We start from the raw sequence: 23,269 nt of genomic DNA, 5'->3' as shown, positions 1-23,269 counted from the left end.
TGGTGGCACTAGATCAGTGTATCACAGCGTGTGATGCTGTTGCATACTGTGCCAGTGTGGGACCCCGTGTGAGCGCGTTCCTGTGTGAGTTTGAATGTTTGACCCTGTGTGACCTCATATGAGGAGGTGACATTGTGTGAGTATGTGAATGTGGATAATATCTGTGACGCTGTATGTGACCCCGTGTGTTTGACAGTGTGGGAATGTGTGACCCCGTGAGAGTGTGTGACGTTACCTCTGGCCCCCTGCGAGTGCACCTGTATATCACACGTTGTGACCCGGTGTGTGGCCGCGCCTGGGCCAGCGCTGCAGGAGGTTGGAAGCCGGGGTACGCGGGCGGAAGGGGGTCCCGGGGGCGCGCGAGCGCTGCGGCCGCGCGAGCGGGGGAGGCGCGGCGGCGGCGGCGGCGGCGGCGGCGGCGCATGCGGATCTCGCGGAGCAGCTGGGCCGGCGGAGCCGAGCGGAGCCGGGCCGCGCCGCGCCGGGCAGCGGACGCAGACAGGGAGGGCAGTCGGACTCCGCGAAGAGCGAAAACGGCGGCACCAGCGGCCGCGGGCCCAGGTGAGCAGCGTGGGGGCGGATAGCCCCTCCCTGCAGCATCTCCTTACCTGCCGGAGCAACCCTCCCCCGCGCGCCGTGGCCATGGTCTGAGCCCCTAGGGTCTCGCGGGCTGGAGGGAGGCGAAGGGTCGAGGGCACAATGAGCCCCCACCCCCCCACTCCCCACCCCAGTCCAGCCTCCGCCGCCATGCGTGAGTTTTCCACCCAGGCCTTGTCCTTTCCAGGCCCCCCTCCTTGGGAACGGTGACTAGACTGCAGGGAAGAGAGGTGCGGCCTCGGAAGGGTTAAAGCATCCTCTCCCACCCGCAGCCTAGCACTCGGCCAGCATTTGCTGGGGCCGCAGGACACTCCTTTCTACCCTCCACCCTCCACCGCCTTCTTCTCTCTTCCTTCTCCATTCAATCATGTAATGGCCAGGGCTGTTCCCCCCGGCGGTCTGACCGAGAGCTCAGAAGTGCTAAGTGCCTCCTCATCCCCAAGTGTCCTCCATTGAGGAAATTGTTGTGTTCACCATTAAACAGGGAGGGAAACTGAGGCTTACAGAGGCCAAGTTAAAGATAGCTGTTAAGGATACATCAGGAATAAAGGAAGACTTGAATTCATATTTCTGTCTTATTCCAGCACAGGCACTTGGATTTGCTAAGATATGTGACCAGAGGATGAATAATACTAGCAAGGACCATGTATTGAGGGCTTGCATGTGCTAGCTGTGCTAGCTACCATGTCCCCTGAATTATTAACTCATTTCATCTTCAAACACCCCTAGGAAATGGATACTATTATCATGACCATTTTACAGATGAGCAAATTGAGGCCCAGAAAGGGGAAGTGACTTGGCCTAGGTCACACAGATGGTAAGTAGCCATGTGTCCACTTACAGCTTTCCATGGAAGAAGGGAAGAATAACAATGGATTTTGGAGAGTCCACCAAAAGAGACAATCTACTACACTGACCAAGACCTAGATACTGCCTTCCTAGAATCTGGTGGGTTGGTAACTGTCTGAATCTTTGAGAAGGGAGACATTGATCTCCTCCCTGTTCTCTCCTTTCTTAGTCTTAGAATCAAGCCTGGGGTCCTGGAAGGTGGAGGAGATGTATCTGATGTCTACCACCCCCTTGAATTTCATATTTATAATCTGGCAGTATAATCTAGAACACAGCTCTGGAGTCAGACACTATCTCAGATAGACAGTGCCACAATAATGCTGCATAAGAAACCACCCCCAAACTCAGTGTCTTAAAACACTTAAGCATTTATGTAGCCGCTGAACCTGAGGTCAGTGAGTTAGGCTGGGCTCATCTGGGCTTATTCACGTGTTGGGATGGGGAAGGGGATGTTGGCTGTTGGCTGCTCTAGTTTGCATTGGCTAGAACTGGGGCCATAATTAAGCACAAGCAAACCCACGAAAGGTCTCTTGAACCCCAGGCTCAGCACTTCTGTTTATCAAAGTCATGTGGCCAAACCCAGAGTCAAAGAGTGGGGCAAATCCCCTCACTCCACTCTTCCACCCCGCCCATCACCACAGTAGAAGAACATCAAAGTTATATGACAAAGGATGTGATTGTAAGAATGAAGAATTGGGGCCATTAATGCAATCATTTTATCACATCGCCTGCTTTTGAATCCTGGCTACTCACTAGCTGTGTGACCTTGGGCAAGTGAATTAACCCCTTTGTGCCTCAGTTTCCTCCCTGTATAATAGGTCTAATAATGGCCTATCTTTAGGGAATTAAATTTGTGGGAATTAAATAAGATAATGCACATAAAGTACTGAGCATAGTGTAAATGCTCAAAACATGTTATTGTTATTGCATTATTGAGTTCTATTGGTAAAAATGTTATTTTACTGTATTTCCCCGAAAATAAGACCGGGTCTTATATTAATTTTTGCCCCAAAAGATGCATTAGGGTGTATTTTCAGGGGATGTCTTATTTTTTCATGTACAAGAATCTACATTTATTCAAATACAGTCATGTCATCTTCTTCTGGAACATCGTCATAACATATTAAATGTGTCCATCTGGCTGACGATCTTAAGTGGGGCTTATTTTCGGGAAAACACGGTATCAAGAATAACAGTGATGGGGTGGCCAGTTAGCTCAGTTGGTTAGAGAGTGATGCTAATATCACCAAGGTTGCTGGTTCAATCCCCGCATGGGATAGCAAATAACAGTGACAATTTGCCCAGCCCCTACCCTGGGCCAGGCGCTAAGTTATGTGCTTTACCACAGCCCTATGAAATGGTAGGGGTGAACATTATTGTCATTATTTTATGTCCACTTTAAAGACAGGGAAACTGAAGGCAAAAGGGGACAGGACTCACAGCCATTGGCTGTTAGAGGGGGGACCTCTGAGGTCAGGCCCTGTTTCTAGCTCTAACCTGCCTTTGTCCATCCCCAGGCTTCACCTTCCCCCATGGCGCAGGTACCAGGGGAAGTGGATAACATGGAGGGCCTGGCGGCCCCTAACAACAACAACCCTGTAGCCCGCTGGGAGAGCCCAGATCGGGGCTGGGAGCGGGAACAGCCCATGGCCTGCACTGCAGCCGCCTCACTCTTTGAGTGTTCCCGGATCAAGGCCTTGGCAGGTACCTGGAGGTGGGCTGGGATGGGGGAGGGGAGGGAAAAAAGGGAGGGGGATGCAGGGGTGGCCTCTGTGTACGTCAGTGCTTGGGAACCTTGATGGCCAAGAGGATGGGAAGATAGTTACAGACACTTAGAACTTGAATCTTTAGACCAGTTCTGTCCAATAGAACTTTCCACGAGGATGGGAAAATGTTCTGTATTTGTGACATCCAATATAGTAACCGCTAGTACTTGTGGCTGTGAGCACTTGAAATGTGGCCAGTGCTATCTGAGGGACTGAATTGGTCATTTTATTTAGTTTTAATTAATTTAAATTTAAATAGCCACATGTGGCTAGCGTCTGTTGTATGGGGCAGTGCAGCCTTAGAAACTTAGAGATGTGTACAGTCCCAGAAATTTGGGATTTTGTAAGCATGCTTCCTTAGAATTCTGAAATGCTGAAACACCGAATTTTAGGACCTTAGAATGTCACACTCAGAGATTCTTTGAAACTGAGACCTTTAGAAACAGAAATTCTTGTAAACAGAACTTTATAATCACAGACCTTAGAAATTGTCATCATTGGCTCTTAGGAACCCTTAGAAACTAAACTCTCATACACATAGATCCTTAGGGCTTTATAATCTTAACCCTTTAGAACTTCAGATTAGAAATGTGGATCCTGAGAACTTGGAGATAGAATGACCACACCTTCCCGCTTTAGCACTGAAACCCTCACTCTTGGGACAACTGGGATGGTTGGTCACCTACTTTGATGTTTCTGAACAATATAAGCAAAGACCTGATACCTATCGAGTTAGAGAATCTTAGAACTTTAGACGTTCAGAATTGTAGACCCTTGAACCTTAGGACTGTGTATTCATGAGGCTTTAGGACCTCAAAAGAGTTTAATCATCAGCATTAAAACTTTATGAGCTGGGGCGGCTGGTTGGCTCAGTTGGTTGGAGTGAGGTGCTCTTGACAGCAGGGTTGCCGGTTCGGTCCCCGTGTGGGCCACTGTGAGCTGCGCCCTCCACAACTAGATTGAAACAACTGCTTGACTTGGAGCTGATGGGAAAACACACTTAAAATAAAATTAAAAAGCAAAAACCAAAAAACTTTATGAGCAAAGACCCTTCAGAGACGTGTAACTTCACAATCATATGCCTTGTAAACATTAGACCCTTAGCCCCTTTGACTTTTCGGATGTTAATATCTCAGAAACATGGAGTGTTATATACATAAAATATATATTGTTATCATCATGAAATCTTGAGACCTTAAAGTGAGAATCAGTTCCCTCAGAATCTCAGAATTTTAGCAATTCAGCATTTGGCAATCATGGGATCTTTGATACTAAGGCTTTTGGAACTTTATAACTAAAAGATGTTGAGCAGGGTGTCAAACTCAAAGGCCTCTGGGGAAGCAGGTGACATAGATGAGTGAGTGGACTGGCGCCCCTGGGCACCCAGAGAACAACGCCCTGGACACCAGCCCTCGCCATGGGGAAATGCAGGTCCAAAGTTGCTAGCTCTGATATTTATCTTTAATTTCCCAATTAAAAAAAATCTGTATGTGTCACAAAGTATGAACCAGATTCAACCCATGGACTTCCAGCTTCCTCTGATTTAGAAACCTAGAATGATATAAACATACTCGTATACTCTTGGAAACTTAAAATTACACCTTTAGATGCTTAGAAGCTTAAAAATTTGGGAGCATACCAATTTAGAATTCCAGAATTTTTTATGTCATCCACAGAATATTTATTCAGTGCCTGCTCTGTGCACAATATGAGGGACGTAATGGTGATTGGGCCAGTCCCAATCCTGCCCCCACAGAACTTCCAGTCCAATGGGACTGTTAGATCTTGCAAGGTAGTGATGACACAGAAGGTCAGGGCCAGGATGGGGAAGGCACAGGCAGAGGCTGTGATGGGGACCCCCAGGGGGTGTAGGAGCCCAGATGAGGTGCCTGATTTCACCTAGAGAGTCAAGGAGTGCTTCCTGGAGGAGAAGATGCCTAAGCTGAGGCCTAAAGGATGAAGAGGAGTGAACCCTGGAGTGGAGAGTGGAAAAGGATATTCCAGGCAGAGGGAACAGCATATATAAGACCTCCAGAAGTTGGGAGTGACTTGAGTAAGGAGGGTAGAGTTGGTGAGTAAATGATGATGGGCGAGGAGCCAGTGGGAGCCACATCTTGAAGGGCCTTGGAGGCCACCGTGAAGGGTGTGAGAACACCAGGCAGCTGTGGTAAGATTTCAAGTAGAGGTGGGAGGTGGTAACATGGAGATCAAGGACTCTTCAAATCTTAGGATCACTGATTCATGGAACATCAGTGCTGGACCTCAAACAGCATCTAGTCTAGAGATTTGTAGAGATCCCCTTTAAGAAAAAAAATGTCTTATACATTCCCTGTGTCTACTTAAATTATTATAACTGTAGTTTCTTAAATGCACACAAACACACAATTCTGTTTCTCTCTCTTATGCCTACAATCCTCTACAAGGGAAACACATAATACTGGACTCCAGATCCAAACCACAAAACCAGTAACATTCAGCTTAACAGTAACTTTGGGATGTTGCTGTTCTGTAAAACCATGTTGCTGCTCAAAATGCAATGACCTAGACCACTAGGGTGCATTTCCTTTTGTATCCCTTTGCCTGCTTCTCTCCTGGTTTTTCTCTATTCAAACTAAGGCCAAACCTTTGAGCAGAGTCCTCTGTAACATGTTTTAGCATGAAGGCATTTAAAAAATTGCCTTGACCTCTTGCTTGGAGAGGTCCAGAGTTTGTGGCTTGCTGTCACCATCTTTGAGAGGCCCTTCTCCTCTTTATCTATTAGTTTATTCTCTTTTATTCCTGTATCTCACACCAATGCCTTCTCTCCTGTAGGCAACCATTCTGATCATGGTTTTTTCTTTTTCTTTCTCATTCCGATAGTTTTTTTTTTTTTTTTTTTAATTGGGGAAGGGGAACAGGACTTTATTGGGGAACAGTGTGCACTTTCAGGACTTTTCTTCAAGTCAAGTTGTTGTCCTTTCAATCTTAGTTGTGGAGGGTTCTGTTCAGCTTCAAGTTGTTGTTCTTTCAGTCTTAGTTGTGGAGGGCGCAGCTCAGCTCCAGGTCCAGTTGCCGTTGCTAGTTGCAGGGGCGCAGCCCACCATCCCTTGTGGGAGTCGAACCGGCAACCTTGTGGTTGAGAGGACATACTCCAACCAACTGAGCCATCCGGGAGCTCAGCGGCAGCTCAGCTCAAGGTGCCGTGTTCAATTTTAGTTGCAGGGGGCAGAGCCCACCGTCCCTTGCGGGACTCGAGGAATTGAACTGGCAACCTTGTGGTTGAGAGCCCGCACTCCAACCAACAACTGAGCTATCCGGGAGGCAGCTCAGCTCAAGGTGCCGTGTTCAATCTTAGTTGCAGGGGGCAGAGCCCACCGTCCCTTGCGGGACTCGAGGAATTGAACTGGCAGCCTTGTGGTTGGGAGCCCACTGGCCCATGTGGGAATCGAACCGGCAGCCTTAGGAGTTAGGAGCACGGAGCTCTAACCGCCTGAGCCACCGGGCCGGCCCTCATTCCGATAGTTTTAATACAAATCCTTTCTTTCACACGTGGATGATTTTGCATTGCCAATTGGTGTGTATGCAGACATATATTTTAACGTTATTAAATTATTACATGCACACAGAAAGGCAGATAAATCATGAGTGTCCAGCATTTCCACAAATGAGCACCCTCTTGTAACCAGCACCAAGATAAGGAAACAGCCCCAGACAAGCCACTTCTCTATCCCCACATCCCAAGAGTGGATATTGCCCTCATTTCTAACGCACACATTCATTTTGCTAGTGTTCAGACTCCATATAAATTGAAACCTTTTGTGTCTGGCTTCATTCGCTCAACACTTTGCTTGTGAGATTCATCCATGCTGACCTGTACTCATAGGTGTTTCTTCTAATTACTGTCTAGTATTCCACGGTGTGAAGGTGCCGTAGTATATCCATTCACCTGTTGATAAATGGATTTAGGTTGCTTCTTTCTGGGTCAGGGCTATCACAAACTAGACTATCGCAAACTAATAATTACTAGTATTACAAACTATTACAAATGAAACTATTACAAGCTATTGCTGTTCTAAACTTTGTAGTACATGTTTTTTATCGGCATAAGTGCTAATTTCTGGTTGGCTTAGACCCACCCTGGAGTGACATTATTGGGTCATAGGGTAAGTGTATTTCTAACTTTAGTAAAAAATGCCAGTTTTTAGCATTTTATACTTCCCCAGCAGTGTATGAGTGACTCAGTTGGTGTACATCCGACCCTTGCTATGGTCATTCTTTTTAATTTTAGTCATTCTGGTGGGTGTGCATTCTATTGTGGCTTTAATTTGCATTTTCCTGATGACTAATAACAACTAATGAAGTGGAGCACCATTTCAAATGTTTATTGACTATTTGGATATTCTGTGAAGGGCCCATTCACGTCTTTTACCTGTTTTCCTGCTTTTTTCTGATTGCTTTTCAGGAGTTCTTATATATTCTGGGTACAAATCCTTTGTTAGATGTATATGTTGTGAATATTTTCTCCCACTCTGTGGCTTATCTTTTCATTCTATTAATGGTGACTTTTGATGAATAGGATTTCTTAATTTAAATGTGGTCTAATTTGATAATTATTTAATAATTATTTCCTGTGTGGCTAACATTTTGTGTCCTATGTAAGAAATCTTGCCTACTTCAAGGTCATGGAGCTAACTCTTTGATGTTTTCCTCTAAACCTTTGTTGTATTCCTTTCACATTTAGATTTATTTATAAACCAAATGATTTTCACTGTTTTGTACAGTGTGGGTCAAGGTCCTTTTCCCACCTCCTCATGGACATCCAATCATCTCAGCTCCATTTATTGAAAAGGCTTTCCTTTCCTTCCTGAACTGCAATGTCACTTTGTCATAAATCTGGGAGTCCTACATGTATGGGTTTGTGCGTGCAGGTGTTGCTAACTGATGCAAATTTTGTCTTTGTCTAGGTTGTATCTTTGCATGACTTTCTCACTCAGCGTGATGCCTTAAGACTTATCCATGTGGCTCTGTGTACATCTAATCTGTTGCTTCTCACGGCTGCAGTCACCACATGTGATCCATTCCCTTCCCAGTGATGGACAACCAGGCTGTCTCCAATCTTGCCCCTGCCATACCTCCCAGCCCCAATAGCATCGCATTGCACATCCTCCTGCATGCTCCTTATAAACCAGTGTGAAAAAGGTTTTGGGGACATACAGACAGGGGAAAGAATTGCTGGGTCATGGGGGTGGGCACTAATTTAATTGGACTCAGATTGTCATCGGAATTGTTGCCTCAGTCCATAACGCGCCATAATATACTAGCAGGCATGAGCGTTGTGATATCCCCATATTTCCACACATACTTGGTAGTCTCAAGCTTCCTAATTTTTTCCAGACTAATATCCAAATATATCATTTACATATTAAGTCTCTCTAACCTTTCTCCTTAAAAGTCATGGATAAAGAATAGTTTTTCCTCTGCTCTATGAAGGTCTCAATGTATCAAAGATGTGAATAAACTAAAGTCTTATTCTAAGGAATGTATTTCACTTGTGATTGGTAATGACCACAGTGGAGAATGTATATTTCTCCAAGAATATAGAAATGGAAAAATAACTCAATATGAGCACATGGGAGAGGTAGGACAATTGTTATTTGGCTCAGAGCTTGACAGCCCAAAGCTATCTGTGCTAGCTAGAGTCCTGGCAGGAAGCAGATGGCCCCCCTCAAAGGGGTAAAATGGAGGAGACTTTAAGGAAGGAACTATTTACAGAGGTGTGGGCAGGACTAAGGGAACCTACAAGGGCAATGGAGATCCCCAGGGGCCGGGCAGGGAGTGGTGAGAGGGGAGAGAGGCCTCCCCAGCAGTGGTGGGGGATGTAAGGAGAGGAACTGGGCACTGCCCAAAGCTGGGCAGGCAGGGAGGGAATAAATTTTTTGGCCTTTTTTCTTTCCTCTCCTCTCCTGCTGTCCAAACCCAACTGGAAGTCTGAGGCCTTTGAGGGCTGAGGAGCCCACTTATATAGTCCACATCAGCCAGCCCCTCAGGGCCCAGAGCAGTGCAGAAGTGTGGTGGGTGGCACTGGAAGGGCAAACAAAAGACACTCCACATGGTAGCCAAACAGACTCACCAATACAGTAAACATTCAATGTCATCTTAGGTCAGAAGTGGCACTCAGGGACATACGTGGTTTCACTTCCATTATGTTTTACAAAAATGTAACTCAGTTGACAACGTTTAACATTAGGGAGATTTTGTCTTTTTAAACACTGGGTCACCATTCCTTCAAATCTCCAGTCACGATGGCCATGTGCCATTGCCCCCTTTAAGGAGGGCCTAGTTTTCTCAATTTCAAAGCCTGCCTCGCCCCCATGGCATTTCATTTCTGGACCCCCGCTCCATGCTAAAAAGATTGTAATCACCAAAACCAAACTCTCACTGCATAGTCCTTTATGAAGTGGCATCCAGATGGTCCAGGATGTGTTTCTATTAATTTTCTTTGTGTATCATTGAAATGAAAAGGCAAAATAAAAAATATTCTCGTAGATCCCTGTCCTCTAAGGAGGTGTTCCCAAGTATGTAGGGTTCCTCCAGGACCCACAGAGGAAATCTTGATCTAGTCCAAACCTCTCACTTTTGCAAAGGGGAAAATGAAGGCCCAAAGGGGAGATGTGACCTCTTGAAGTCACACAGCCAGTCGTCATAGAGGCAGGGCTGAATCCGGTTGTCTTCATTCTGGCACTGCACTGAAGTTCCACTTTGGCTTCAGCATTGGCCAAATCTGCTATTGACATGGAGATAGGCATTGGAAGGCAAAAGAACCAAATACCCATCACTTCCTCGTGTGTGACCTTCAAAGTGTGACTACTAATTTATTTAGAAATGAAATATGAATAATATCTGTACAGGCTAAGCTGCTATAACAAAAGACCCAACAATACAGTGGCTTAAAGGGGACAGAAGCTTATTTCTCCCTCCTGGATGGTCCCTAGATGAGCAAGCTCATTGGCAGGCAGGCACCATTCCAAGCAGTCAGTGTGGAGTCCAGGTTTCTTCTTCCATCCTGTACTCTGTGGACCTTGCTATTCAAGATGTGGGAGTTGGGGTGAGAGGGAGAAAGGCCAGGTAGCAGTTTCCTTTTTTGGAAAAACTTTAAATTATGCAATAATTATAGATTCACAGGTAGTTGTAGATAAAAGTTGTAGATGAAAAGACAACCCCAATTTAAAAATGGGCTAAGTATTTGCATAGGTATTTCTCCGAAGAAGAAATGGCCAATGAGCATGTGAAAAGATGCTCAACATCATTAATCATTAGGGAAATACAAATCATTTCCACTTCACACCTACTAGGATGACCATAAAAAACCAAAACCAAAACCCAGGAAATAAGTGTGGAAATTGGAACCCTAGTACATTGGTGGTGCAAATGTAAAATAGTGCAGCCACTTTGGAAAACAGTCTGGCGGTTCCTCAAATGGTTAAACATACAGTTATCTTATGACCCAGCCATTCTACTGCCAGGTACATACCAAGATAAATGAAAACATGTGCCCACAGAAAAACTTGTACCTGAATGTTCATAGTAGCATTATTCATAATTGCCAAAAAGTGGAAATAACCCAATGTCCCTCAACTGAGAAATAAATGTAGTATATCCACTCAATGGAATATTGTTTGGCCATAAAGAGGAAGGAAGCACTGACACACGCTACAACATCAATGAACCTTGAAAACATTATGCTAAGTGAAAGAAGCCAGACACACAAAAGGCCATATATTGTGTGGTTCCATTTATTAATATATGAAATGTTCTCAATAGGGAAATCCATAGAGACAGAAAATAGATTAATGGTTACCTAGGGCTGAGAGAAGAGTGAGCGGGGAGTGACTGCTAATGGGTACAGAGTTTCTTCTTGGGGTGTTGAAAATGTTCTGATATTAGATAGCAGCAATGGTTGCACAACTCTGTGAATATACTAAATACCACTGAATTTATATTTTAAAAGGATGAATTTTATACTGCGTGAATTATATAGCTCACACTAAAGCTGTTATTTAAAAAAAGATAGTAAAAGAGCTCCCAATTTCTTTGGAAGCAAGTGAGGCAGAAGTTGCGCACATACTTCCATTTGCCTCCCATTGGTAGTGTCAACTGAGCATAAAGGAATCAGGAGGCTTCATAAAAATAAGTTTTATTCAAGGGTCTTAAGATTTGCAAAGCTAGAAACACTACTAGGTAACACCCAGAGTGTTCTGAAGAAAAGAGAAAAATTGAGAGTTCTTATAGTAAAAAGTACGTTCTTGAGAAGAATCAGTCGGGCATTCTTAGCCTCTGGATTGGTCCGAGGTGGTAATCTTTCAGATCTCAGGCGGTATGGATAATGGATGCCAGGTCATCTGGACCCATGAACATTCTTTCTCCTAAGTTCTTCAGAGGGTTATTTATAGGATTAATATATATCTCCAGGCATCGATGCATAACTGAAAAGTTCAAAAGTTAAATCCTCAGGCTAGCTAAAGTAAAATAAAATCAATCCCTCACATTTCAGCCCATTCTGATTTAAGTAATTTTGTTAGCTTGGCTATGGTGTCCCCATTTTGTTTCTTCATGCTTTCCTCAGTAGTCACATGCCTACTTCTTGCCCTAGGGATGTGGGACATGCAGTGTCTAGCTGATAGTCCAGCTACTACAGAGGGGGAGACACGGTTTCTGCCCTCAGGGAACATTCAGTCTAGCATATTCTTTCCTCTTCATCCCCCTTGGCAACAGCCTGTCAGTTGCCAAGTTTCACTTTCTCATTCAAATGACTCCAATATGCCCTCTTTTCCCATTCCCACAGCCCTACCCTCCTCCAGCCTCCTCTTCTCTCTCCTGAGTCCCTTTCCCAATCTCCTCCCTGGTCTCTTGGCTGCCATTCTTGCCTTCTCTGATCTACCCTCTGCACAGCAGCCAGAGATATTGCTGAAACACACCTGTCATCATGCTCCTCCTCCTCCTTGACCCTCCATGGCTCCCTAGTGACCCCCCACTAAACTGAGCTCTATGACCAAAGCACTCTGCCTGTATTCAGAGCCTAGAACAGTGAGGGGCATATAGTAGGACATTCAAGTACTTTTGAATGAACAAAGCCAACTGGGGTAAGAAACAGGGAAGGCTTCTTGTGGAAGTGGTATCTCAGGAAAACTTTAAAAGACTAAGAAGGCTGTCTTCAGGTGGGCAGCGGAGGGAAGGGGAAGGCATCCCAGGTAGGAGGAGCTGTCTTCGGAAAGACCTGATTGTTGAAGAGAGCTAGGCCTGAACGGTGGGCAGTGTGGGGCTGGGATGAAGATGAAGGGGGAGTTCCCGGGGAGGTTCCTCGGGGAGGCGGGGTCTCATCAGAGCCTGTCCTTCAGATGAACGGGAGGCCGTGCAGAAGAAAACTTTCACTAAGTGGGTGAACTCTCACCTCGCCCGCATTGGCTGCCACATCGGGGACCTCTATGCGGACCTCCGGGACGGCTTCGTGCTCACGCGACTATTGGAAGTGCTGTCCGGGGAGCAGCTGGTGAGGGGGCGTGGAGTGTTGGACGAAAGGTGTTGGCCTTGGGGTCTCGGACTGGGCTGGAACGAGGGACTGGCTAATGCATGGGCGGGGCGTCCTACAAGGTGAGGGTGGGTTAGAGGCTCCTAATTCTGGTGGGCCGGGATATGGCAAAGGGGTGGAGCTTGGTTGTGAGGAGCCTGGGGGTGTGGCTTGGAACAGAGGGATCCTGATGAAGGTGAGGGCTATGGTTGCGGGACTCTGGGCTTGGGTGGGGTTCCATTGGGAGGGGTGGGGCTATGGGAGACAGATGGAACTTTATTAGAAGACTGGCCTGGGTAGTGCGGTAGCAGGGGGGTAGTGGCTATAAAACAGGGGCAGAACTTTGTCGGGGGGTGTGTCTATGGATGAGGATGCGCTTGTCTTCTGAAGGGGAGGCCGATGTCGTGGGAGTCTGGGGGACCAGACAGAACTGTCCTATGGGTGTGGCTTGTGTGGGTTGCAGTTGTATTTCGGGCTTAGATGGGGCTTCATCGCAGAGTGGGGTTTGGATGGAGCTAGAGATTCATTAAAGGCCCAGAGCTTGGAGCTCAAGTCGTGAGAGGCATGGCTATAGAACAGACACAGCTGTCATTGGAAGGAATAAAGCTAGAAATAAGGGGAGAGTCCTGGGGTGGGGAGTGGCTTGATAGGTATCGGCGTGGCTCCAGGCAGGGGCCTAAGAGGGAGGCAGGGAGGGGTGTAAGTATGGAATGGAGAAACACTGGTAGCCTAAGGGTGAGATCCAATGGAAGGAGCGGGACAATGGCTACAGGCAGGGAGAGCAGGGCTTCACGATAAGACGTGTGCGGTTATAAGGTCGGAGGTGGAGCTTCGGTAGAAGGGCTGGGGACAGAAATTTGAATAAGCCGCGAACTGGCTCCTGAAAAGCTCTGGCCATGGAAAAGGGAGGGCTTCTTTCGGATTGGGTCCTGGGTCTTTGATAAAACTGAAGGGGTGTGGCGTGGACTTGGACTTCCAGGGAGCCTGGCTACTGGGTGGGCTTCTTTGGAAGGGGTGGGGCCTAGGGCACAGTGCTCTAGGTCAGGCCCTCCATCTCCCAACGCCCCCGCCGCCCTAGCCAAGGCCCACGCGCGGTCGCATGAGAATCCACTCGTTGGAAAATGTGGACAAGGCGCTGCAGTTCCTGAAGGAGCAGCGCGTGCACCTGGAAAATGTGGGTTCGCATGACATCGTGGACGGGAACCACCGGCTGACCCTAGGACTGGTCTGGACCATCATCCTGCGCTTCCAGGTGATTCTCCAAGTAACCCCTGCCCAGCCCACCCCGCGGTGGGGGCCTTAGGAGGGCGTCCCCCACTCACATGTTTATTCATTAATTCATTAACTCCAAAAATATTTTAATATGCACCGGGAACCCTGTTCCAGGTGGTGGGGTTGAAAATAATGATAAAAGTAATAATTATTATCACCATCACTATGTTCATCATTATATGTGTTTTACTCCATTCCAGGCACTGTTCTAAGCACTTGGCATTTAATACACACAAAAGCCTGATAAATTAGGAACAATTTATTATTCCATTTTACCAGTGAGGAGGCTGAAGCCCAGAGAAGTGAAGTAATATGCTCAAAGTCACACAGCTGGGTAGTGGAGCTGGAATTCGAATCCAGACAATGTTGTTCCAGTTCAGAAACAAAATAGACAAATTTTCTGCCTTTATGGACAGAAAATAAGCAAACCTATAAATACATAAACAAGAGATGTATGGGAAAAGGACCCACTCTAGGCAGAGAAGTAAACAGAGCTATGCAGAAGAGATTATGATAAATCAGTAAAAGGGATATAAAATATTAAGTTGATGGTGTTGAGATTTTAGACTGGGTGATCAGAGAAGGGCTCTCTGAGAAGCTGATGGCTGGATGACACATGAAGATGAAGGTACAAATCATTCCAGGCAGGGGACACAGCAGATGCAAAGGCCCTGAGGTGGAAATGAGCTTGGCCTGTTGGAAGTACAGAAAGACCAGTATGGCTAGAGACTAGGAAGTAAGGGCAAGATAGAGGAGATGAGGTCAGAGGGTGTGGCAGGCCTAGGTGATCTCTGATTAGCAGTTTGGGTTATATTCTGTCTGAGATGGGGAGAGATTGGAACATTTATCAAGAGGAGGGGCATAGTCATATTTAGAAGGACCCTTCTGGATTGGGGTGGTTGCCAAAACTGGGGGCTTGGAACATAGGAAGGTAAAGAGGAGGGAAGATGGGAGAGATGCTCAGAAGGGGAGTTGGGCACACCATAGGGGAAGGGACAGGACAGGGAGGTGTCCAGGCCAAGGCCCAACGCTCTGGCCTGGGCCCTGAGGGATGGTGGGGCCGCCCTGAGACAGAGTCAGGGAGGAAGAGCAGGTTCGGAAGAGACACTAAGGTCATTTTGAGATGCACTGGTCATAAGGGGTCCAGGACATTAGGAGGAGGCATTTAGGAATCCACTGGAACCTGGGAATGGAGCTTACGAGAGGGGTGGAGGCTGGAGGCAGGTATGGGCATTGTCAGTACAGAATCAGGGATGTGACTGTGGGGTTCGGGGTGGTGGCTGGTGACTGGACCCTTGCACCAGGCGCTGGGACCTCCTGGGAACCTAGTTCTCTCCCTTGCACCCAAATATCAAACTCAAGTCTTGAATCCAAGACCCAACTCTCGAAACCCACCTGAGGCTCTTGAACCTGTTCTAGATTCTGGGTTATTCAGAACTTTATTGAACACCTACTACGTGTGCTAACACATAGTAGAAACAAAACAGACATCTGTTACTGCAGGAAACAATAGGTAAATATCCTGTGGTCCTGGAACTTTTACAGGTTAGTGAGTGTATTAGTCTACTAGGGCTAGTGTAACAAAATACCATAGACTGGGGGGCTTAAACAACAGAAACTTATTTTCTCACAGTTTTAGAAGCTGTGGTTTAAGATCAAAATGCTGAGAAGTTTGGTTGCTCATGAGGCCTCTCTCCCCCGCTTGCTGACAGTTGCCTTTTCTCTGCATCTTCACATGGCCTTTTCTCGGTGTGTGCCTGTCCTTAAGGTCTTTTCCTCTTCTAATAAGGACACCATTTATATTGGATTAGGGCCCCACCCGTATGACCTCATCTAACCTTAATTGTCACCTTAAAGGCCCTATCTCCAAATACAGTCTCATTGGGGATTAGGGCTTCTTCAATTTAGGAATTTGGGGAGGACACAAAGCAGATCAATAAAATGTATAGGTGATGATAAATGCTGAGATAATAAGGCAGGAAGGAGGATGTGGAATTTGGGTGTACACAATGAGATTTAAAATCAACTGGTTGGTCAAGTCCTCACTGAGAAGGTGACCTGAGTACAGACCTCAAGGAGGGGTGGAGCTGGGGCCACTTCCCTAATCCCAGCCATCATCACCCCTTGTGGGGACATGGGGGAAGGATATCCCAGGCAGAAGGAACAACCAGTGCAGAGGACCTGGGGTGGGAGGACGCTAGTGATTTAGTGAAGAGGACGGAGGTCTCTGGAATGGAGTGAGCTGTTGAAGATGAGGTCAGAGCCGTAATGAGAGGAGATTGTGAGGACTTTTACTTTCACCCAGAGTGAGCTGGAGCCATAGAGGGTATTGAGGATAGGAGGCACGTTCTCTGATTTGGGTGTTCACAGGTCCCTCTCTCTACCACATGGGGAGCACTGTGAGGGGGGCAGGGAGACCAGCATGGGGGACACTGCACTAGCCCAGATGGGGGATGATGGTGGCTGGGATTAGGGAAATGGCCCAGAAGCCAAGAATGGAGCCTTCCCTGGAAACTAAGATCCTAATCCACCACCACCCCTCCTCCTCTTGGAGGTCCTGGCCTACTGCAGAACCCATCCTCACACTTCTGAACCCCCATTCCCAGCCTGAAGCTGCTTCTCCCATCTCCTCTGTCACCTACCACTGTTCCTGGCAGCAAGGTGGGCAGGGGGCCTCTCCCAGTCTCAAGCCCTCCAGGCCCTAGCAGTCATGTTTTATATCTTCACAGATTCAAGTCATAAAAATTGAGACTGAGGACAACAGAGAGACACGTTCTGCTAAAGATGCGCTGCTCTTGTGGTGTCAGATGAAGACAGCTGGGTAAGCCCCTCCCACCCCTACTCCCTCTCCCACTCCTCCCAACCCCCACAGGCTGGGCCCTAACCTCTGGAATTCCTTTGGGGACGAGAGTGCAAATGGCAGTTCAAATCCTCAGTGTCAAAAGTTACGTCTGGAACTCATAAACTGGCAAATGAAACACGTCCACTCTTCTGACTTTGCCAAATAAACCTGTATAACAATCTGGAAGGCCAGGTTCAAATTTAGAACTTGGATTCCTCAGAGATCAATGCTGGAAAATGGTGGACTGTCCCAGTCTGCTCCTTCTTTCTCCCCCAACTCATCCTGCATCTCAAGAGGCCTCATATGCACCTGTGTGGATCCTCCAGCTCTCAGTTCCAGCCACCTCTTCCACGAATAGCCGCCATTCACCCTAGGAGGGCACACACCAGGGCTCGGGCAGCTTGCGTGGGAAAGTCAGGGTCCTGGGTGCCTTCAGTGGGGTTGAGACATGGGGTGCGCAGACTCTGCTGGGCATGTCCCCTGGACCTCCAAATCTCTGCTCTGTGGGGAGGGCCATGGCCTGAAACTCAAGTGCCGTCTGGAGAGCAGCCCTTGGGAGGAAGAAGGGAGACTGGGCATTCTTTCTCGTCCTTCTGAGGGTGTCTGTCTTGCAATGTTGTTTCTCCATGTGTCAGTTGTTACCTCTATGTCTGCTTTTCCTTGTTCACATCTCTCTCTCTCCCTTCATGTCTCTCTCTCTCTCCCCTCCTTTCTTTCCCCATCACTGTATCTTGCGCTCTCTCTATCTCTTCTTCCCTCCTTTTTCCCTTCTCTCCCTTCCTTCCTCTGCCTCTTTCTTTTTTGCTCCTTTCCTGTCTCTCTCTATCTATATGTCTATCTTTATGTCCATGTCTATCTCTATCTTCCCGACTCACTCTATCATCTATCATCTATCTGTCTGTCTGCCTATCCATCCATCGACCTATATATCTATTCATTCATCTATGTGTGTCTCTCCCTCCCTTCCTCTCTCTCCCCCTCTCTTTTCTCTCCTGACTCTCCATCTCTGCCTGTCTCTCCCTTCCACGCTGCCAGTTACCCTGAGGTAAACATCCAGAATTTCACCACCAGCTGGCGGGACGGCTTGGCCTTCAATGCCCTCATTCACCGGCACAGGTACCACCTGGCCTGGGGCATCCAGCCCTGCCCTGCCTCTTACCCCACATCCCTCGGGTACATGCCTGTACACATATGTATATAGATGGCACACTGACACAAGGACCCATGCTTTCACCTCTGTGTACACACACACATTTCCCTTCATACACATAGGTGCACACACCCACACAGACTTCTGTCCAGGCTACGTACCCTGTGCACACACAGAAACATGTGCCCTTGCACAGATGTGTGCATACACGCAGACACTCATGCACATACACGGTCTGCACTTGCTGCTTAGATAGCCCTCAGGTAAGGGGCTTATGCTCCGTGGGGGTTGCACATGGGTGTGTGCACAGTGCCTCCTCCCATCAGAGAGAAGTTGCTCAAGGTGAGTCCTCAGAGCCTGGCGCTGACCTGGTGGAGGAGTGGGCACCCAGACAAATTGTACCCACGTCGTGGCCATCCTCATGACAGATTGGGGAAACAGAGACCTAGAGGATGGGAGGGACTTGCTCTGGTGTGGGAGAAGCCAGAAGTCACACATATGCACTCATACACACGTGGGGAGACCCAGCCCCACCTACACACCCAGAAACCCACAGGCTGTAATGGGGTCCAGCTAACAGTGGTAACACTTACTGAATGCTCTGTGTGCTCAGCATTGTTCTAAGTGCTTTCCTGGTTCAGTGACTTATTGGAAAGCACTTAACAATACTCAGTGACTGTAGAAGCAGGGTGCTATGCTATTATTATCCCCATTTTACAAATGAAGAAACTGAGGCACAGGGAGTTGAAGTTGCTCACACAGGTGACCGCCAGGAAGTGGACTAGCTGGGATGTGAGCCAGGCAGGCTGGCTGCTGACCTCACACTTCTAACCTCTACCTAATACTGTATAGAAATACACCCAGGTAGATACATGGGCCGCCAGGTAGCAGTGAGATGTACACATGCCCTTACATCCACAGCACTCACACCCACAATAAATGGTGCACAGACATGCACCAGTACACACAGCTTTTCCCTTGGCTGGGTCCTGCCCCTCCTGCCCCTTGCCCTGGGTGGGGCTCAGACAAGGGTGTCTTTCACCTGTTGGCTTTGGAGCCTGCCTGCTGCCTGCTCGCTCTATGCCCTTGCCCAGGCCTGATCTCGTGGACTTCAGCAAACTCACCAAGTCCAATGCCAACTACAACCTGCAGAGAGCCTTCCGCACGGCTGAGCAGCACCTAGGGCTGGCACGTCTGCTGGACCCTGAGGGTGAGCCTTGCATGGCCCCAGCCTAGACATCCTCTTTGGGGTTCCCAACCCCAATGCCATCCCAAACTCAATTCCATTCTACCCCAACACCGTCCCAAATCAGGTCATTCCAAACCCCAGCTCCATCCCAGCGCCCTCCCCTTTATCATCTCCAATTCCTCCCTCTTTCCACCCCACATCCTTTATTTCCTCCATCTCCATCTCAAACCCCAATCTACCTCCATTTCTATCTCCAGCTTAAGCCCCTCCCTTTCCCCAACCCCATCCTCAATCATCTCCCCCTAAACCCACCCCTTCTCTCTCCCGAACTCTAGCCCCAGCCCCCAAACCAACACCAGTCCAACCCCATCTCCAGCACTGTTTCATCCCTAACCCCAAACTCCTTCCCAGTATTATCCATATCCCACTTCCAACCCCATCCCTATCCCCAGCCCATCCCTTTGTCTATCCCCACCCACAGCTCTGTCCTCACTCAGCCCCACCCCACCCCTTTTCCATTTTCAGTCCATCCCCAACCCCACCCCTGACTTTAGCCTCATTCCCAACCCAGGATCACACCAGGGTCCCATATCTGGAATGACAGCTGCTCCGTTTTTCTGAGCATCTACTAGTATGAGCCAAGCACACGGCTGGGAATTGATCAAAATTGTTCCCATTTACGGCAGCTGGTTAGCTGGTTAGAGTGTGGTGCTCTTAAGAACAAGGTTGCCGGTTTGATCCCCACATGGGCCACTGTGAGCTGCGCCCTCCGCAACTAGATTGAAACAACTACTTGACTTGGAGCTGATGGGTCCTGGAAAAACACACTTAAAAAATAAATAAAAGTTAAAAAAAAAAAAAGCTAAGAAAAGACATTAGAAAATAAAATTGTTCTCTTTCGTCTTCACACTGACCTGGTTGGATAAGATTGATCAATCCTGTTTTATTTTATTTATTTATTTATTTATTTATTTATTTATTTATTTATTTATTTAGCTATTATTTTTAATTGGGGAACATGTGTTTTTCCAGGGTGTCAAGTCGTTGTTTTTCAATCTAGTTGTGGAGGGTGCAGTTCACTGGCCCATGTGGGAATCGAACCGGTGACCTTGGTGTTATGAGCACTGTCGCGCTCCAACCACTGAGCCAACTGACCGGCTCAGCTCCAAACTCAAGTCACTGTCTTCAATTTAGTTGTGGAGGGCGCAGTTCACTGGCCCATGTGGGAATCGAACCAGCAACCTTATTAAGAGCTCGTGCTCTAACAACTGAGCCATACGGCCGCCCGATCAATCCTGTTTTAAAGTGATGAAAACAAAGGCTCAGAGATACGAAGTCACTTGCCCAGCGTCACACTGAAAACCAGTAAACAGGACTTCTGATTTCAGAATTCATGGTCTTAATCATTCCTCTACCTGCCTCGTCGAGCTGTATTCTGTGCTCAGTGCTTGGCACATGATAGGTGTTTAGTGGATGTCAGTTTCACAAAGTGGGGAAGAATAAGGGCCCAATATAATGTGCATTAAATTAAATGCACATAGGTAAGTTAAAACAATCGTTAGACTTCGTTGAGTTTCTCTTTTGTGCCAGGCTATTCTTTGTAATACTTACAGTGTTCTTAGGTGGCAGGCACTGTGATTATCACTGCTGTAGCAATGGGGAAACTGAGGCTCAACATGTCCTATTTTCTAAGGACATGCAGTGAGTAAGTGATTGAGCTGGGATTCAAGTTCATGCTGCCTCCAAAGCTCATGTCCTTGACCTCAAACCTCATGCACCATTCATACACTTAGTCAATATTGACTGAGCTCGTACTGTATGCTAAGCATGGCAGGAAGAGTGGTTAAAAAGACAGGCATAGCCTATGTCCTCATGGAGCTCAAACTGTAGATAAGGACTTAATCACATAAGTGAATATCTAATTGAAAATTGTTGATAAGGAATTTGGAGGAACTAGCAGGAAATGATAAGTTACTCTGGGGAAGAGTAACAGGAGGAGACCAACTCTAGCCAAGGTGAACAGGGAGGCTTGTCTGAGGAAATTTAAGTTGAGTTGAGCCCTGGAGGATGAGTGGGAGTTAGGCACACAGAAGAGGGAACAGTGTTCCACATAGTGAGAACAGCATGTGCAAAGCCCTGAGGTGGAAGGTAGCTTGGTGTGTTCAAGAAATAATTATAGTTTTTCTATGGTGGTTTATATGTGTCAGGCACTGTTTAATCCCATGAGATAGATCCCCATTTGTCAGATACAAAAATTGAGGAACAGAGAGGTTGGTTATCCTGCCCATAGTCACACAGCTAGTAAGACTGGGTTCTCCCTCCCTCCCCAATACCTTCAATCCCTCTGCCCGAGTGCTCACCATAATGCTCCCCCATTCTCCCTTACCCCCTAGATGTCAACATGGAGGCTCCAGATGAGAAGTCCATCATTACCTATGTGGTCTCTTTCTACCACTATTTCTCCAAGATGAAAGCTCTGGCTGTGGAGGGGAAGCGGATTGGGAAGGTCTGAGGAACCAAGGAATGGGCTGGGTGGGAGCCGGGGAACCACATGGGGGTGTATTTGGGGTGAGGCTGATCCCACCTTCCTGTGCCGGGCCAGGTCCTGGACCAGGTGTTGGAGGTGGGGAAGATCATTGAACGCTACGAGGAGCTGGCGGCCGAACTGCTGGCCTGGATCCACCGGACCGTGGGCCTCATCAGCAACCAGAAGTTCGCCAACTCGTTGAGTGGGGTGCAGCAGCAGCTTCAGGCTTTCACGGCCTACTGCACGCTGGAGAAGCCCGTCAAGTGAGGCCCAGCTCGGGCGGGAGGGCAGCAGGTGGAAGTATGGCGTCCGGGTTCCTGAGCTAACGCCCCTTCAGGTTTCAGGAGAAGGGAAACCTGGAGGTGCTGCTCTTCAGCATCCAGAGCAAACTGCGTGCCTGCAACCGTCGTCTCTACGTGCCGCGGGACGGCTGTGGCATCTGGGATATTGACAAGGTGAGGCTGAAGGTGTGGGGAGAGGCAGGGTTGCTCTGTGGAGCTGCTCACGGGAGCCATTCACATGGTAGACATTGTGGATTGGACATTCATTCTGACAGTTTTCCAGCTGTAAAGTGTCATGAGGAAGCAGTGTGTTTTTTCCAATTTGCACAAAAGTGCTGTTATTGCTAGGAGTGACCTCAGACAGAGAAGCCAGGGCCATTAAACTAGGGGAATTATTGGAGTCTGACTGCCGCCTCCTGTCTCCCTAGGCATGGGGCCAGCTGGAGAAGGCAGAGCATGAGCGGGAGGCTGCCCTTCGGGCGGAGCTGATCCGGCAGGAGAAGCTGGAACTACTGGCCCAGAGGTTTGACCACAAGGTGGCCATGAGGGAGAGCTGGCTGAATGAGAACCAGCGCCTGGTCTCCCAGGTACCGGGTCTAGGGCTTGGCTTTGGGGGGTGGGGTTGGATGATGGCCCTGGGACCAGGGAGTGAGACTTGGTCTCCTAAGCAACAGAGAAGTGTTGGATTAGTCTCCTAGGTGACAAATGAGGGTGGGAAGTGAGAATTGGTTTCCTAAGTGATTTGTGAGGAAGGGGAGTGGGCCTGATCTCCAGGGTAACAGGAGAGTGAGAGAGTCTCCAGGGTAACTAGAGAGGACAGAATTAGTTTCTTCAGAAATAGGGAGAGTATTTAATTATCTTGTAAGTGACAAAGGAGGTTGTATCTGGTGTCCAGGGTAACTCAGAAGGATAGAATTGGTCTCCTAAGCAACGGAATACAGTAGGCCTGGTCCCTGGTCTCTAGTGAAATGGAAGGATGGGGCTTGTTTCCTGGGTAACAAGTTTAAGGTTAGAGATGTAACAGAGAAGGGTGGGGCTGGTCTCCATGGTAACAGAGTAAGGTGGGCTGGTCCCCAGTGTAATAGGGGTGCATAGGACTGGTCTCCAGGGTAACAGGAAAGGGTGGGGCTGGTATCCATGGTAAGTAGGGATGGTGAGGCTGGTTTCCAAGGTAACTTGGGATGGTGGGACTGGTCTCCAGAGCAAAAGAATCAGGTGGGGGAGTTTCCAAGTTCACACAGGGTCAAGGTAG

The 23,269-nt window shown here is 47.8% G+C and overlaps 1 protein-coding gene across 2 annotated transcripts in view; it reads left to right on the top strand.

Annotated features, from left to right (window-relative positions):
* The first annotated feature begins 406 nt into the window (after window positions 1–406).
* Window positions 407–23,269, top strand: part of SPTBN4 (spectrin beta, non-erythrocytic 4) — a 71,990-nt gene continuing 49,127 nt past the window's right edge. The window contains exons 1-12 of one of the 2 annotated variants that reach the window (XM_074314307.1): window positions 408–561; window positions 1,441–1,545; window positions 2,964–3,150; window positions 12,587–12,738; window positions 13,835–14,008; window positions 16,758–16,849; window positions 17,906–17,986; window positions 19,115–19,230; window positions 21,603–21,715; window positions 21,812–21,999; window positions 22,074–22,191; window positions 22,446–22,604. In XM_074314307.1, the coding sequence (XP_074170408.1) occupies window positions 2,979–3,150; window positions 12,587–12,738; window positions 13,835–14,008; window positions 16,758–16,849; window positions 17,906–17,986; window positions 19,115–19,230; window positions 21,603–21,715; window positions 21,812–21,999; window positions 22,074–22,191; window positions 22,446–22,604 (1,365 nt within the window). In that variant the 5' untranslated portion in view covers window positions 408–561; window positions 1,441–1,545; window positions 2,964–2,978. Of the gene's footprint in view, window positions 562–1,440; window positions 1,546–2,963; window positions 3,151–12,586; window positions 12,739–13,834; window positions 14,009–16,757; window positions 16,850–17,905; window positions 17,987–19,114; window positions 19,231–21,602; window positions 21,716–21,811; window positions 22,000–22,073; window positions 22,192–22,445; window positions 22,605–23,269 lie in introns of both variants that reach the window. The other variant, XM_074314308.1, reaches the window with a different exon arrangement.

The sequence above is a fragment of the Rhinolophus sinicus genome, linkage group LG11, assembly GCF_036562045.2.
Source record: "Rhinolophus sinicus isolate RSC01 linkage group LG11, ASM3656204v1, whole genome shotgun sequence".
NCBI classification, from domain to species: domain Eukaryota; kingdom Metazoa; phylum Chordata; class Mammalia; order Chiroptera; family Rhinolophidae; genus Rhinolophus; species Rhinolophus sinicus.
Note: the sequence above shows the minus strand (reverse complement) of the source record. Positions and strands in the feature narration are given on the sequence as shown.